The sequence below is a fragment of the Halichoerus grypus genome, chromosome 14, assembly GCF_964656455.1.
Source record: "Halichoerus grypus chromosome 14, mHalGry1.hap1.1, whole genome shotgun sequence".
Classification (NCBI taxonomy): domain Eukaryota; kingdom Metazoa; phylum Chordata; class Mammalia; order Carnivora; family Phocidae; genus Halichoerus; species Halichoerus grypus.
Window position 1 is genome coordinate 25,428,801 of NC_135725.1, and position 16,434 is coordinate 25,445,234.

The 16,434-nt window shown below is 42.4% G+C and overlaps 1 protein-coding gene across 2 annotated transcripts in view; it reads left to right on the top strand.

Annotated features, from left to right (window-relative positions):
- The window catches only part of NTRK2 (neurotrophic receptor tyrosine kinase 2), a 323,196-nt gene that overhangs the window by 256,250 nt on the left and 50,512 nt on the right, over window positions 1-16,434 (top strand). For both annotated transcript variants that reach the window (XM_036113468.2, XM_036113467.2), the window contains one exon: window positions 153-387. In XM_036113468.2, the coding sequence (XP_035969361.1) occupies window positions 153-387 (235 nt within the window). The remainder of the gene's footprint in view (window positions 1-152; window positions 388-16,434) is intronic.

Genomic DNA, 16,434 nt, shown 5'->3' on the forward strand with positions numbered 1-16,434 from the left:
GAATTGAAGCTTTAGGGGTGCACCTGTGGGCGAAGCATCTCCTCCCACTCTTTAGCTAAGTCAGGCAGCCCTTGAGTCCCAGCTGCTGCTGGGAGACAGGGCCCTTGGAGGGAAGAGCTGGGGCTCCAGCAACACTTCCGTGTCCTCCACAGGGCCCATGGGCCTGACGCCGTGCTGATGGCCGAAGGCAATCCACCAACAGAGCTGACCCAGTCCCAGATGCTGCACATCGCCCAACAGATAGCCGCGGGCATGGTCTACCTGGCGTCCCAGCACTTCGTGCACCGAGATCTGGCCACCCGCAACTGCCTGGTTGGTGAGAACCTCCTGGTGAAAATCGGGGACTTTGGGATGTCCCGGGACGTGTACAGCACTGACTACTACAGGGTGAGTGGCTGCACCCATCAGGGGTCCCCAGGGCCCTCTTTCCCTGGGAGCCCCTTGTATTCATTTGCTGGGGCTGCCATAACAAAATACTGTAGACTAAGGGGCTTACCTAATAGACTTTTATTTTCTCTGAAGGCTAAAAGTCCAAGGTCAGGGTGATGGCAGGGTTGCTTTCTCCAAAGGCGTCTCTTCTTGGCTTGCAGACAATGCCTTTCTCTGTGTGCTCACATGGTCTTGTTGCTCACACAGTCTTGTTGCTGTGTGCGTATCCCTGGTGTCTCTCTCTCTCTGTGTCTAAATTTCCTTGTCTTGTAAAGACACCAGCTAGATTGGATGAAGGCCCACCACAGCCTTGTTTTCATTTAGTCACCTCTTTAAAGACCCTATCTCCAAATACAGCTATAGTCTGAGATACTGGGGGTTAAGGCTTCCATGCACAAATTTGGGGGGAACACAATGCACCCCATAAACCCATCCTGCTCTTTCCATGATTCTCCAGAGTGGTGTGTGATATCTCCAAGACAAAAGCCCTCAGTGTGATGGTTCAGCCAGGGGAGCCCAAGGGCTTGGGGGAATCCCTGGTTGGCACAAGGTTAAAGGGTTTTGAGGTTTATATTTGATTCTGTGAAATTATGCCTGGAGCCTTTATCTGAGGGTGTGGCTGAAGATGAACTTTTCACACAAATAATAACACCATAGACCTTAGAAGTTCCCACCCAGAGCCATCTTGGTTGAAAGTGGGTTGGCTGGTGGCCTTCTTTGTGAGATGTAAGAGGTTCTGTCCTGCCTCCTCCTGAATGGTCCCACCTCTGGCTGGCTAGGTTTCCACCACTAGAAACACTAAGGGGTAGAGTTACAGAAACAAATCAAATCCCCTGATTACCTGGAACTGGTCCCCTGGGCAAGGTGGATTTGTTAACTGAGATCTTGGAACTTGGGTAGGAGAGGAAAAGGACATTTCTGGAAATCTTGAAGTCACGATATTGAAAGTGAAGGTTTGAAGTGGTATTCTGCTACCTCAAACCCTCAATTTGGTTTTCCTGTGGTTTTGCTTGATTTTCAAGGGCAGAGGAAGAGAATAGGAAGGAAAAGGAATAAATGTGTTGCGTGTACGTAGCCTAAGAAGGTAAAACATATAACTTGACTAGATTTCGTAAGGTAGGACTGGCAGAGACAATGCCTCTCCTCACCTTTGGTCTTCCCTTTATGATTTTTTTTTTTTTTTCTGAAGAACTTTGTTTCCAATGCCCCTCTCTGCAGCCTTACTCACTTCTCATGCCCCTGCATTTTAGTCAAACCAACATCACTACAAGTAGTCTAAGAAAATAAATCCAGTGCTTTGCTGCATATTCTTCTGTAGATTGTTTTGTGGGATTTCTTCCTTTGTCACCTTGAGAAGCATTGTTCACAGTCTGTGGGACAAAAAAAAGAGTGGAGACCAAATTGAAAAGGATTCCCTTGGGTGTGTCTGTAGAACACGTGAGTATGGTCTTAACGTCAAGTGTTCAAAATGGAGCTTTGAAGCACCTGTCCTGAGTCTAACGATGACTAGTCTATTCTGGATAGCTAAAATATGGTGGGAGCCTTTACCTACTGATGCAAGCATCTCCACTGTTAGCTCTGTTCCTTTGGTGGGAGGTGGGGGTGGGGACATTTCCCTGTCTCAAGAGATGAAGAACCACATGAGTCCTTCCCTAAAGAAGAGCTTTGCTGATCTTGATGAGCACCAAAGGGAGAAACATGTGGCCCTAGCAAGAGCTTCGTCTTTAGCAGTAAGTTAATAAAGGTCCTAGAATGCTTGGCACAAAATAGGTATTCAACAAATGTTTTCAACTTTATCATGATCCAAATGGATAAAATCATTCTTCATTCCCAAAGCCACAACTGAGCCAGGTGGAGTCCAGTGTCATTTCTTATAATCTCTAGAAAAAATAAATCAGGGAAACAAGATAGAAATGCTCAACAGTAAGAAGATAAACAACCTGATTAAAAAATAGGCAAAATTTTTAAGTAGAGGTGTCTCCAAAGGGGATATACAAATGTTCACATGAAAAGATGCTCAACATCATTAGTCATTGGGGAAATGTAAATCACAGCCCCATTGAGATAGCACTTCACACTCACTAGGATGCTGTAATAAAGATGGACAATAGCAAGTGTTAATGGGAATGTGGAGAAATCAGAGCCCTCGTACACTGCAGGTAGGGATGCAAAATGGTGCAGCTGCTTTGGCAAATGGTTTGGCAGTTTCTCCAAATGTGCAACACAGATTCATCATATAACTCAGCGATTCCACTCCTAGATATATTACCTAAAAGAACTGAAATCATACTTTCACACAAAAATGTGTACATGAATGTTCATAGCAGCATCATTCATGATAACTAAAAAGTGGGAACAACTTAAGTGTCCAACAACTGGTGAATGAATAAATGAGATGTGGTGATCATACAATGGACTATTATTCACCAGTAAGAAGGAATGAAGTACTGACTCATGCTACAGCACAGATGAGCCCTAATGCAACCATTATGGTAAATGAAGGAAGCCAGACTCAAAAGATCACATATGGGATTCCATTTATATGAAATGTCCAGAATAGGCAAATCCATGGAGACAGAAAGTAGATTAGTGGTTGCCAATGGCTGGGAGAATGGAGAATGAGGAGTGACTGCTGCTGGATATGGAGTTTCTTTTTAGGGTGATGAGAATGTTCTAGAAGTGTACAGTGGTGGTGGTTATTTAGTATATTGATAAATGTGCTAAATACCACTGAAAGGTAAATATTATGGTATATAAATTGTATCTCATGTCTTTAAAAAAAGTCTAAAAAGTCTACAAGTCTATGGTATATGAATTATATCTCATGTCTAAAAAAAAGTCTAAAAAGGAAAATACTAGCTGAATAGTGACCATTATTATGAACATAAGAAGTTAGTCTGGATTATTTAGACATTATAAAAGTACTGTCATTTGTTATCTACTTTATTTTGTTATCATTTATTAAAAAGGAAATTCACCACTTAGGTGACGTTTTCCCGAAGTTCTTTTTTCTGAATTGATTGGAGGAAATAATGTTTCCCAGTTTCTTTGTTAAATGTTCTTGGAACTATCCTCGTCATTAGCAAATGTACTTCAGATGCCACATTTATGCAACCCCATCCCCCACCCCTCTCCCACCATGATCACTACTCAGTGGCAGCTGGGAGATCTGTATGTTCACTTGGCTATTTGTTGTTCCCACCAAGGATGAGGAAGAAGAACCAGCCTTACACTGGCCTCTGTTATAGGTGGGGATGGGCAGGAGGGGGTAGGAAAGTGGATGATGGATATTAAGACCAGACAATTTGATAGTAGCCTAGGAAAACAAACGATGGTTCACCTTTTGGTTCCATGAAATTATTTATTATCCTAGAAGTCATTTGTAGTATATTTTTGCTTATTAAAAATATCCATAGCAAATCAGTGGGCTCCATTCTGTTGGTTTTGTCCAATGGACAAGCAGAAGCTGTTGCCGATTCTGCACGTGAACTACAGCACCATCTTGCAGTGGCTGTTTCCCAGACCATTCTTGCTTTCCCATTAGTTATTGACCTGTTGGATCATCTCTAAGCTCTGCATTAGTCCCCTTCCCATCATGGTGTCTTTTCATCCTGTCTGTCACTGGAGCTGGGGAATGTGCGTACTTCAGAGCTTTGGTTTCTCATGTGCCAGCACCTTAAGTATGTTTTTCTTCATTATTCTCCTCCTATCCTCTCCAAAAGCCTGCGTCAAACCCCAGGCTGAGGAGCTGCTTGCTCTAGCTGGTGTGTGCTGTCATCACCAATGTTAAAAATCTCTTCCGCCACAGCAATGGGGGAGGATTTTTGTGTCAGCCAAGGCTCTCGAATCTGAAAGGATGGTGCTTGGTCCCGGAGTCAACTAGGTTGAGGAGTAACATGTCCCTTATCTTTAAGCAAGAGCAGGTCCCACTGGTAACCTGTGCCTTCTGCCCATGATGCTTTAGGAACAGCCCTGTGGGGTGGCCACAGCTCGGGGCAGTCCGTGGCGGGAGGGGCATGTAGCAGCTGTTCCTCCATCATGGGGGAGCAGGCAGCACCAGAAAATGGCTGCCTTACGGCTTCCACCCTGTTGCAGCTGAACTAATTATATCCTCCCAATGAAGGGAGAAATCGGAACAGTACATTTGCATTGAAACTAGGCTGATATGGTGGGTTCAAAATTACTCTAGCATTTATGTCCTCTGAATTGTTTTAATTAGCAGCTCTGCAGTACCAGCCTTTTATTTAGTTTTTATTGCTTCCCTCCACTGGCAAAACCTAGCATTTCAGAAACATCTGAACCAGATTTCTGTCACATTCTGCCTGTCGGAGACCTAGGATCTCACTCTCCTTGGTCATTACGGGGCCACAGTGGATCCACTGAAACTTTTTCTCATGTGCACTTTGGTAGTTTTCCCTGTTTGGGTCCAACACATGCTTAAAATGAATGTGATCTGTTGGTGAGGAGAGATCCCTAAAGATCTGAAATCCTAGCTTTTAAATCTTGTTCTCCTTTGGGCTTTAGTTTTATATTGAGGTGGTAAGAAACCCTGTCCTTTAATTCATCTTCCACTTAAGGAGAAAAAAGAAGGAAGCACAATAGGCAAATTGATTTATGGTGGACATTTACAAAAGCAAATGAGTATACATTGGCTAAGCAAGGTTATGGTCAGAATCCTGAAGTATTAAAGTGATACCAGCTACAGTGTCTAAGAACTCTTCAGTTGTTCAGTACCAGTTTATTAGCTGCAGAGAGAAAAGAAAATGGATGGTATTGATATCAGCTGATGTAACAAGTAGCAAGAAGAACTGATTTAAACTTTAGTACCAGGGGCACCTGGGTGGCTCAGATGGTTAAGCATCTGCCTTCGGCTCAGGTCATGATCCCAGGGTCCTGGGATCGAGCCCCACATCGGGCTCCTGGCTCAGCGGGGAGCCTGCTTCTCCTCCTCCCTCTGCCTCTCTCCCTGCTCATGCTCTCTCTCTCCCTCTCTGTATCTGTGTCTCAAGTGAATAAATAAAAAAAAAAATCTTAAAAAAAAAAAAATAAACTTTAGTACCAGCTGGAAAATAAAGTCCTCAACCACAGAGACGAGAGGAAGACTTATGTAACTTAAGAACAAAACAAACACATGAGAAATAATCAAGACTTAACTTTTCATACCTTGGGTATTGAAAATAATGTTTATTTTTTATGGAATATTTTTATGTAATATGAGCATTTCTAGATAGATCAATTGATAAATAGATTGATTGATTGATAGATCAATCATGAGTCATTTCACAAAATGTTTTTAGTGAGTTGTCGTGTAAAATACCAATGTCATTCCCTCTATGAAGAACAGCACCGAATCTCCCTGGTGAATGCCTGCTAATTCTTCAAAGGCAATTCTTGTTTCATCCCCTCCCTGACTTCCTTCAAGCACAGTAATTGCTCAAAACCCATGATGCCTCTACGCTTCATATAAATAAGCAGTACAACATAGTGATTTGACAAGTTTATGTACTACGCTATGCTGTACACCTGAAACATTGTGTATCAACTCTAATCAATTTTTTTTAAAAAATGCATCTCACTAGGGACATCTGGGTGGCTCAGTCGGTTAAGCGTCTGCCCTCAGCTCAGTTCTTGATCCCAGGGTCCTGGGATCTAGTCCCTCATCTGGCTCCTTGCTCAGTGGGGAGCCTGCTTCTCCCTCTGCCTGCAGCTCCCCCTGCTTGTGCTCTCTCTCTCTCTCTCTGACAAATAAATAAATAAAATCTTTAAAAAAATGCGTCTCAGGGTACCTGGGTGGCTCAGTCATTAAGCGTCTGCCTTCGGCTCAGGTCATGATCCCAAGGTCCTGGGATCGAGTCCCACATCGGTTTCCCTGCTCAGCGGGAAGCCTGCTTCTCCCTCTCCCACTCCCCCTGCTGTGTTCCCTCTCTCGCTGTGTCTCTCTCTGTCGAATAAATAAATAAAATCTTTTTAAAAAAAAGCGTCTCACTAATAAATGCATTCTCACAAATAAATACATAAATACATAAATAAATAAATAAATAAGCATTACAGCATAGAGCACATTGCATCATGGAAATTTGTTCATATATGTGTCTTCTCACTAATACGGGAGCAAGGAGAGGACAAGTCTTACATGTCTTTGTATCTGAGACTGCCCCTGGGCATGGCACATACTGAGTGGTCCACACGTGATTGCTGAACAGGACACGTATCAGGAAAAACCTTTTTGAGTATGACGTTTTCGCCCTGTAGAAGAATGAAAAAGATACTCAGATTTTGGTAGGTGGGCCTGGCCCTGAGGCTAGGAGCACTGGTTTCAGGAAGCAAAGGTAGGGATATAGAGATGTCCTTATCTCCGACCATTTTTTTTTCAGTAGAGATCCCGGAGCTAAAACTTATTTGCACTTATACTATAGTAAAAAACAAACAAAAAAAACAAAAAAACTTCCTCTGACGTAGTCTGCCTAGAACCTTTGAAACCAGGCACATTGTTCATTTTAAGAGGCAGCGAAGTCCCTTCCTGAAAGAGGAATGTCCTCTGTCATTAACTCTTCTTTGCATACATTTCCTTCATTTCCCCCTTCATATATAATACACAATTACTCAACATCCACATGAACAGTTATAGACCTTTCTATTTGACTTCTTTTGATTAAAGTGGCCCCAGAAACTTAAGAGCTTATTTATTTCATGAAATCATCTTCAATTTACGCTTCATACCACACTCAGAGAGAGCACAGTTCAGAGGAACCTGTCTGCTGGGGAGAAATCAGAACATTGAGTTCAGACGAATTCTATATTAAACTAGATTTGCATAAATTATTTCAAGATTCTAAATTGGCTTAATTTGTATTCAAGCCTTCCTAAGAACCTTTTACATATGCTTTGGTGTCGCAAAAGGGTGGGTGAGTGTCCTTGCATGCATTCATTCATTTTTTGGACACACATGTATGAAGCAGCTACTATGTGCTAGATGCTTTACTAGATACTAAAGCATCCAGATAAAAAAGACACGTGGGCTGGGACTCCGAGGAGTTCTTGCACATGTGATAATGTGATAATGTTGTAATAGAGACATGTACCCTAAAGAGGAAGCCACCAGCCTACTTTGGGAAATCAGAGTAGGGTTTGCAGAGATGTGACATTTGAGCTGGAATATGAGATATGAGCCCCAAATTGTTCTATTGGCAAGAGGGCCCCGACCAGGCGGGGAGGGAGACATTGTTGGCATAGGAGGGAGCTATGAGAAGAGATGGCAGTGTAAACATCATGGTGTGTGGCCAGGGAATGGGGGCCCCTCTGCCTGCAACCTTTGCATGCAGGCTAACAAAGTAGGCTGTTGACGCTATTATCAGATTTCACAGGGACCTGTTTGCCATCCAGAGCCTTTGGACTTGGTCCTTTTGGCAGCAGGGAGCCACTGAGAGATTTTATGCCAGAAAGAAACATGTCAGATTGCATTCTGTCAGCTTATGAAAATAGATCTGCCCAACAGATCCCCAAATCCCCACTCCTGTATAGTAGAACAGTGTCTCTCAAACCAGGTCCCTGAGCTGTCAGTGGGTGTTTGCCGGTGAAAGAGATCCATGATCACCAGGCTAAGCAATCATTTTCCTTGCTGCAGAACTCCTCAGAGCCTTTAGTCTGTCACCGTGCCATGGGACCTTGGGATGGAGGTATGGAAGAGGTATGGAAGGTGCCTGAAGTCAGCATGGAGGGGCTGGCCTGCAAATTCTTCGTCCAGGACCCTGGGCCTATTCATTTCCTGGTGAAGACTAGTGAAGACGGTTAGCAGGACATGGAATAAATCTCTCTTGCATTTTCAGTCTCCTAGTCCTTTATTCCTGAGATCACTAGCCTGTCTACTTTGTGCGTAGAAGAGCTACCTGCAGAAATTAAGTAAGCAATTAGGTGCTCTGGGAATGAAGATAGGCCATAGCTCATTGGCGCAGATGGGCCAGCAGGACTCGGATTCCTCAAGGTGCTGAGAGGTGAGCAGGTACTTCCTCCCCCTTCTGCCCTGTTTTTGAAACAATCTGGCTTTAGCTTTCTCACACTCATGATATTCCATGTTTTTCTCATCACTCAGACCAGAGCCCCTTAAAATGGAAGCTGGCAACAAAAAGTTAGCTGGGTTAAAGAAGAAAATGTCTCAGACTGAGATCCTAAAGGCAAAGGTTCAAATCTACTTTCTCTTTTCTAATCTTATGTTTCTATCAATGAAGAATGAATTTAACCGAGGCTAGCAATATGCTACTAGCCATGGCTGAAGCAGGTAGAGAGTCATTTTTGCTTACATGACAAGGAGTTCACAGGTGGGCAGCTTCTGGTTGGCTCCCAGGCTGCCTGATGTCAGAGCTGTGGACTGGCACTTGATATATCCTTGGTCTTTTCCTCCTGGCTGCAAGATGGCTGCAGCAACTCCAAACACATCCAAACTTCACTTAGAGGAGAAAGGCAGAGCAGCTTCAGGGAGCAGGTAGTTTCTCCTTGCATACTTTCTTCTCATCAGAAAATAAATCTTTCCCAGAACATCCCCTCTGCAGACTCCTCCTTTCACCTCCCTGGTCACAGGTGGGTCAAGACTAAGGGCTGAACAAACTTGTAGAGATCAATGGCTTGTTACTGAACATCTAGACAAAACTGGGATTCTACTACAATGACAAAGGAACGAAAAGATTTGTGACTTTTCAATAAAAGACTTAAACAAAACTGTGATTCTACTGCAGAAAAAAAGGGAGCAAAAGTGAATGGCTTTGGAGAGAGTAAAGAAAATTATGCTATACTCACCTATGTACCCTTATAGCCTCTGTTTCTTTATTTGAAGTGAGTCCCTGCCTCTAAAGTTTGTTGAGAAAACTGAATTGAAGTGGTGTATAATCAATGCTAAAAAATAAACTACTGGAATTTCTCAATGGGAGATCTTTGTTCCTCTGGATGCAATGCTTCTTCTTCTTCTTTTTTTTTTTTTTTCCTGGTTGCTTTTTTTTTTTTTACGATTTATTTACTTGACACAGAGAGAGCACAAGCAGGGGGAGCGGCAGGCAGAGGGAGAGGGAGAAGCAGTCTCCCCACTAAACAGGGAGCCCGATGCAGGGCTCGATCCCAGGACCCTGGGATCATGACCTGAGCTAAAGGCAGTTGCTTAACCAACTGAGCCATCTAGGCACCCCATCTGGTTGCCTTTAAAATAATGTCTTTATTGCTGGTCTTGAGAAATCTGATTACAATGTGCTTTGGTATAGTTTTATTCATATTTCTTGTGCTTGGATGCAATAGTTAACTTGGACTTTTGGGCTTACAGTTTCCATCAATTTGGAAATTTTTTGACCAATTCTTGTTCAGATATTTCTTCTCTTTCCCCTACTTACCACCAAGGGACTCCAGTTTCACTTATATTAAGCCATTTAAAACTGTCTCATGGCTCACTGAAATCTTTCATTTTTTGGATTCTCTTTTCTTTGTGTGTTTTATTTTGGATATTTTCTATTACCATATCTTCAAGTTCCATAATCTTTTCTTTGTCAATGTTTATTTTTCCATTATTCCCAACCAGTGTATATTTTCATCTTACACATTACAGTTTTCATTTCTAGAAGTTCATTATGGCTTTTTTTTATATCTTCCATGCCTCCAGATAACATCTTAAACATACAGAATACATTTATAATAATGTTTCAATATATTTCTTTGTGGTGCTAACATGTGCCAGTCCTGGATCAATTTCCTTTGGTTGATTTCTCTCCTAATTATGAGTCATATTGTTCTGCTCCTCTGTATGCCTGGTAATTTTAGATTGGATGCCAGACATTGTGAATTTTGTCTTGTTTGGTGCTGGTATTTTTGCATTCCTTTAACATTTTTGAGCTTTGTTCTGGAATGTGTTTATATTGCCTTGAAACAGCTTGATCCCTTTGTGTATTGCTGTTAAGATTAGGCAGGACTAGACCAGTGTTACTTTAGAGCTAATAATTCCTTACTACTGAGGCAAGATCTACTGAGTAGTCTACCCGAGTCCCCACTCGGGTAGAAAATCATGAGGTTTTCACCCTGCTTCATGGGAACCAACACTATTTCTGATCCTGTGTGAGCACTGGGCACTCTTTCCACTGATCCTCTGGGGTAGTTCTTTCCCAGACCTTGGTAGTGTCTGCACATGCGTGCACTCATCAGCACTCAGCTGAATACTCGAGGGGCACCCTCTCCAGATCTTCAGAATTCCCTCTGTGTGCAGCTCTTCCATTTCTGGAATTCTGTCTTTTCCACTCTAGCTGCCTGATCTCCCGAGACTCCCAGCTCCCAACTCCTCAACTTAGGGAATTTGCTGGGCTTCCCCACCTCTGTCTCTTGCAATGAGAGCTTAACAATCAATCACAGGACTCATTACATTTATTTCTCATCTCTCAGGGATCATTGTCCTTCACTGTTATCTAGTGTCTTGAAAATAATTGTTTCATATGAATTTAAGCCATTTTTTATTTGTTTCACATGAGAAGGTAAATCTCTTCTCTGTTACTCCACCTTGAATAGGAGTAGAAGACAGCTGCCATCTCTCTTGATGATGAATATGTCATTCCAAAAATCTATTAGAGAACCACTTATAAGCTGCAGTAAAGAAAACAAGTTCTCCCACCTCTTTAGAACAGCTACTTCCTGTAAAGTTTTTTTGTTTTCCTTTTTAATTAAATAACTTACATTTACCTAATACTTCTTCTACAATTAAAGTTTTCCTGCCTGCACAAGATTGTTACTTAAGTAGGAGAGGAGATTTTTCTCCATATCCAGTGAGTATTGAGCAAGAGGAAATTATCTTAGCTTCCCTGTTACCTCTGAGAGATTCTCCAGGCTCAAATTGTGAATTGGTTCAAGAAGATTTGGGGAAAAAATATGTGGGCTGAATATTAATATTGCTCCACACATTTTACATTTTCCCACAGTCTTTGTCCTATGCTCAGGGACAGAACACCTTGGATGGATAAATAACTAAATTAGTCCAAGATGGCAGTGCATGTATTGTTCTTAGCCATGCCTCCTCAATTTGTAGATACTGAGTGAGACATCTTCTGTTCCCTAAAGAAGATCACAAGTCTCCTGGGGAGAAAACACATAAATAAATCACTCTGATACCACGCAGTGTGCTACATGTTATGAGTAGAGATAAATTGATTTTTGTTGGGATGTGGGATGAAATCTGGAAAGTTCTCTGGGGGAGACACAATTTGACCTGGATCTTAAAGAAAGAATAACGGGTGGGGGTGTTGTTGGAACTTAAAGACTATTGCATGTGACTGAAGTTATAACTGACTCAGTGACCTGATTACACGTGATTCTTGGGCAGAATGTGTATCTTCTAAATTTGACCTCCACATCATCTCACACAGTACGAGGCACTTACTAGGTTCTTACTGATTATAACTGCCTAAAAGGACTTTCTGAGAAAGATGGTGTGATATTCTTCTTGGGAATGTTTGAAAGTAAAGATGCTATCCACTGTGGTGAGTCTTTGGGATGGAAATAGTTCCTAATCAAGTATGACTTGACTTCTTTTCTCAACTCTCCATAAAACTTAGAATTCTACCTTCCAGTAGTTATTTCCTATTTCTGCTTGGTCTATTTGTCCAGATATGAAAAACCATAAAACGCTCAGAGATTGTTACAACCACCTAACCTAATATTGGATACATATGAAGTCATTAAAAACAACAGGATTGATCCCTCTGCAGAGTTGTGGCAGCTTCTCATTGCTGATTATTTTATTGGTCATAAGAACTTAGTACAGGCATATAAATTGAGAAATTCTACTTACCAGATCAAAACACATCCTTATTTGGGCTCCACTAAGAGAATTTTTAAACACAAATTACTTGTAATGTCTGACTGTATGACAAATTCTTTCCATGCTAATGGAGGCATAGCAGTGTTATCTTACCTGGTACTAAAGAGCTCCCCACTACATAGGCTCCTGAGCTTGACTGCACATCTCAGTAGTTCAGAGTGATTTTGTCGAAATCTTGATTACTGAACCTCACCCGAGACATGCTAATTCAGCATCTGGGAGTAGGGGGATGAGAATTTGGGAATTTATATTTTTAACAAGCTTCTTAGGTAAGTCTGATGTGTAGCCAAGTCTAAGAATTGCATTGGTCCTAATCAGCAGCATTTACAGAAAGTAGCCAAGGACAAAACATGGTCTCATTTATGCTAAGATTCAAGTGGTAACATTATAACAGATCTTAATTATCCAGCTTCAAAAATAGGATAGGTGCTATTAAAAATTTTCTCAAACTTGACCCATTGTTTTCCTGATGGAGATGGTATTATAGTAATCAGTGGATTTTTAGGACTTCCAATGGGAAAGACTCTAAATTGTAATCACTATCATGCTATCATACCCTGCTCTCCTTATCCTCAGAGTCTAAATTTTTTGAACCATGGCATCTCTGAATTGGTAAATTAAATATCCATTGAGGATGCCCCCTCTCATCCCAGGAGGGTGAGCAAGGCTCATCCTCTAGGTAAGTTTTGCCAAAGACAACATAAGGAAAGAAAGAGAGACAGAATAAGCAGGAAGTTCAAAGCAAGGCAATATGCTCCTGGACAAGCCAACATCAGAGCAGCAATGCCTTCCTCCTGCAAGGAGCTAGGTCGCCCGGGCTGGCCCGCAGTCTAGGCAGACCCCTGCTGGCCTTCTCTGTCACTGCATGGTTGTATATCTGTGTGGGTGACTGGTGGGGGCCCTGAAGCAAGAAAAGGCTTGTAAGGAGTCAAACAGCTTGTTAAGGTATCCTTGTGGGTGTCTGTATTGAAGTGTCACAGTATGAAGGCTTTTTATTAGCAGCTATTTTAGAATCCTAACACTGAAATGGAACAGTTTCTTCCCTACATGGCATTTCCAGGCCGGCTTCCTCCCTCACAGCCCTACGACAGCATCAGCCATCTCCTAAGGGGGTGGAGAACATGACGCTGGGCTCCTTTGACGGCGGAGCCAGGCTCTGTGGCCCACGCCCTCAGCTCTGGAGATAATTTGGTTCATTCACATGTTGCTGATGACGGGGAAGCGGCAGCGGAGGCTGAGGAGGACTTGCGGCTCATGCCTTGCCTGTGCATATGGCACAGAAAACTTCCTGGGTTTTGCAAGGATGTACAGGGATTGTTGCACAATTTTAAGGGCATAGAGGGAACATGTGCCCCACAGTGAAACTGCGGAGTGAGTTAAGTCCAGTATTAGTATGTTTTCTTTTGGCTACTACAGATACTTGAATTCTTCCCAGGTCTTTAAGGGCAGAGGTGAATTTCTTCAGGAAAACTCTTTAAGTTTCATTGTAGGAAGGATTGCAACCTTATAAGACTCTCCTTAATGTCTTAGAGGGTTGATGTTTGGTCTTGTAAAGAAGACTAACACTTATTGGCCTCCTGTTATATTTCAGCCTGACATGTAGCCTTCCCACCCATCTTTAACAATATAGACAAGGAGAGTAATATTCAGAGAGGTAAAGTCACATTCCTGAGATGCCACAACTTATCCAGGTGGCAGAGCTGGCATCTGAACTCCTGTTTTCGAAGGAAAAATACAAACTCTTCTCACTTTGAACCTCCCTGATGCCCTCAGGCTCGTCTATCTTCTCTCTGCAATTGGAACATTATCACCTGGTAGATCCACAGAGCTCTGCCCATAGTGGTCATCACAGGTTCATCTAGGATAGTGGCTCACTATGTAGGACAAAGTCCTAAAGCTTTATTGGCTGGAGGAGGAAAAGGGATACTTTAAATTTCTGAACCATAACATTTTAGATCAGGAAGGGGCCTCAGAAAAGCCAATCTGACCTTCTTAAGGAGGGATTCTGGAATCTTTCCAGATTCTAAATCTGGCTAATATGCCAGGGAACATGGAACCAACAGACAGCAGACCTGGATCTATTCTCATTTGCAATATGTTTGCAGTGTGTGACTTCGAACAACTCATACTTTTCTTTTTTTTTTTTTTTTTTTTTTTTTTTTAAATATTTTATTTATTTATTTGAGACAGAGAGAATGAGAGAGACAGAGCACATGAGAGGGGGGAGGGTCAGAGGGAGAAGCAGGCTCCCTGCCGAGCAGGGAGCCCGATGCGGGACTCGATCCAGGGACTCCAGGATCATGACCTGAGCCGAAGGCAGTCGCTTAACCAACTGAGCCACCCAGGCGCCCCTTGAACAACTCATACTTTTCTGAACCTGACTTCCCGTCTTAGTTAAATGGTAAAGAAGTCTGCCTGCTACCTGGTGCTGTCATGAAGCCACAATGGAAAGTGTAAAGTATATAAAGCCAAATCCTGTGGCATATGCTGGGCTCTACCTTCCACGTGTGGAGGAATGCTATCTTAGATAAACATCCTTGGATCTAGGATGAGTTCCTAGAAATGTGAGTGCTGTCCCAGATCTTTATGGAATAGTCCCAGGATGTTGCCTTTGGGGCACATGCATTGACCATTACCCTTTCCATCCCTTCATGTCTCCTGAATTCATGCCCTACCTCCCATGAGTATCTTACAGTCACTTTTCATACACTGTTGGTCTAGCCGTGAGGGTTATGAGGTCTTTGAGAATGTCAAAGGACTTCCCTCGATCCCTCCTGCCTGCTGATCTGAACTCTGTGTTCCTACTACTATGCCCTTAAAGGCAACGTTAGCTGCTACCAGAGAAGCACATTTTCATTTCTATGTGATAGGCTTCCTTTGTCTCTTTGTGGTTGGCCCAGGACTATCCCTCGCTTACCTCTTGTCAGTTATGAGTCATAACTATCTGCCTGGGCACGAAACACATGTCATAAAGGGAAACCATGGTAGCATAAACCACACACACTGCAGCCTGAGTTGACTTGGACAGCACAGGACTAGCCTCTGCCCTTCAGCAGTCTGATGAAGCCTCCTTCAAATAAGACTTTAAGTGCATAACATAAAGCACAAAGAGTTACAGAGGAACACAATCACACTGCAGTACACTTATAATATGTCAATGATGTGATATTATAATGCATGTGTTTTTGTTAAACCATTAAATAATGAGATCTGGTGGCGGGTCTAATAACCCTATAATTTCAGAGTGATGAACACAAATGATGTTTTGAGATATCTGTGACAACAATAATGTGATATGAAAGTATCTAATTCCTATAGGTGACAACTTCACATACGTTGCTGATACTACTGTGGTTTGTTGTCCGTGTTCATAACTGAAGGAAATACTAGCTTTTTGGAGAGATTAGTGAATATTAGAAGCAATCCAAGTTTATAGAACCCTGTGAATTCTATCCATGAATCCCTGAAGGGTGAATGCATTATAGGTAAAGTTCTACCTTAGAGCACTGTAGAACAGAATGCAGAAATGCTCATTCATCAAGCACAATAAAGTCCTGCTGGCTGAGAACATTCTAGAGCACCTGAAGCATGGAGGTAAGGGGTGGAGGATAGTGTAAAGAATATAGATCTAGAGCCAAATTCTAGTTCCACCTCTTACTGTGTGACCTTGCACAAGTCACTTAAGGTCACAACATTCAATTTCTTCTACTGTTAAATGGCAATCATCCTAATGCCTTCTCAAATTGTGTAAAGATTCAATCGCTTTAACCAATACCTACCTCACAGTGGGCATTTTACATGTCAGCTATCATCATTATAATTATATATGAACCTTTAAAAGAGTATCTCAGAAAGAAATGGTATAACAGTGAATCAGTCCTGGGCAGGGCAGTGGTGAAGCCGGGCATGCACACACTGGTGTTTGACGAGCTGCGAGTTCAGCCCACGCTTCTCTACCTCTCAAGAATCCTCTGGGGGACTTTGCCAAGAGTCTTGTTGAAATCAATATACTTCATGCTCACGGCAATCCCTCATATCCCATCCCAACAGGAACTGGATGATCCTTTGCTATGACTTCATCTTAATGAACCTGTACTTGCTCCCAGTTATCACCACTTCCTTTTCCATGTGCTTTCAAACCACCTTTAAATAGTTGCTGTGAAAATTCA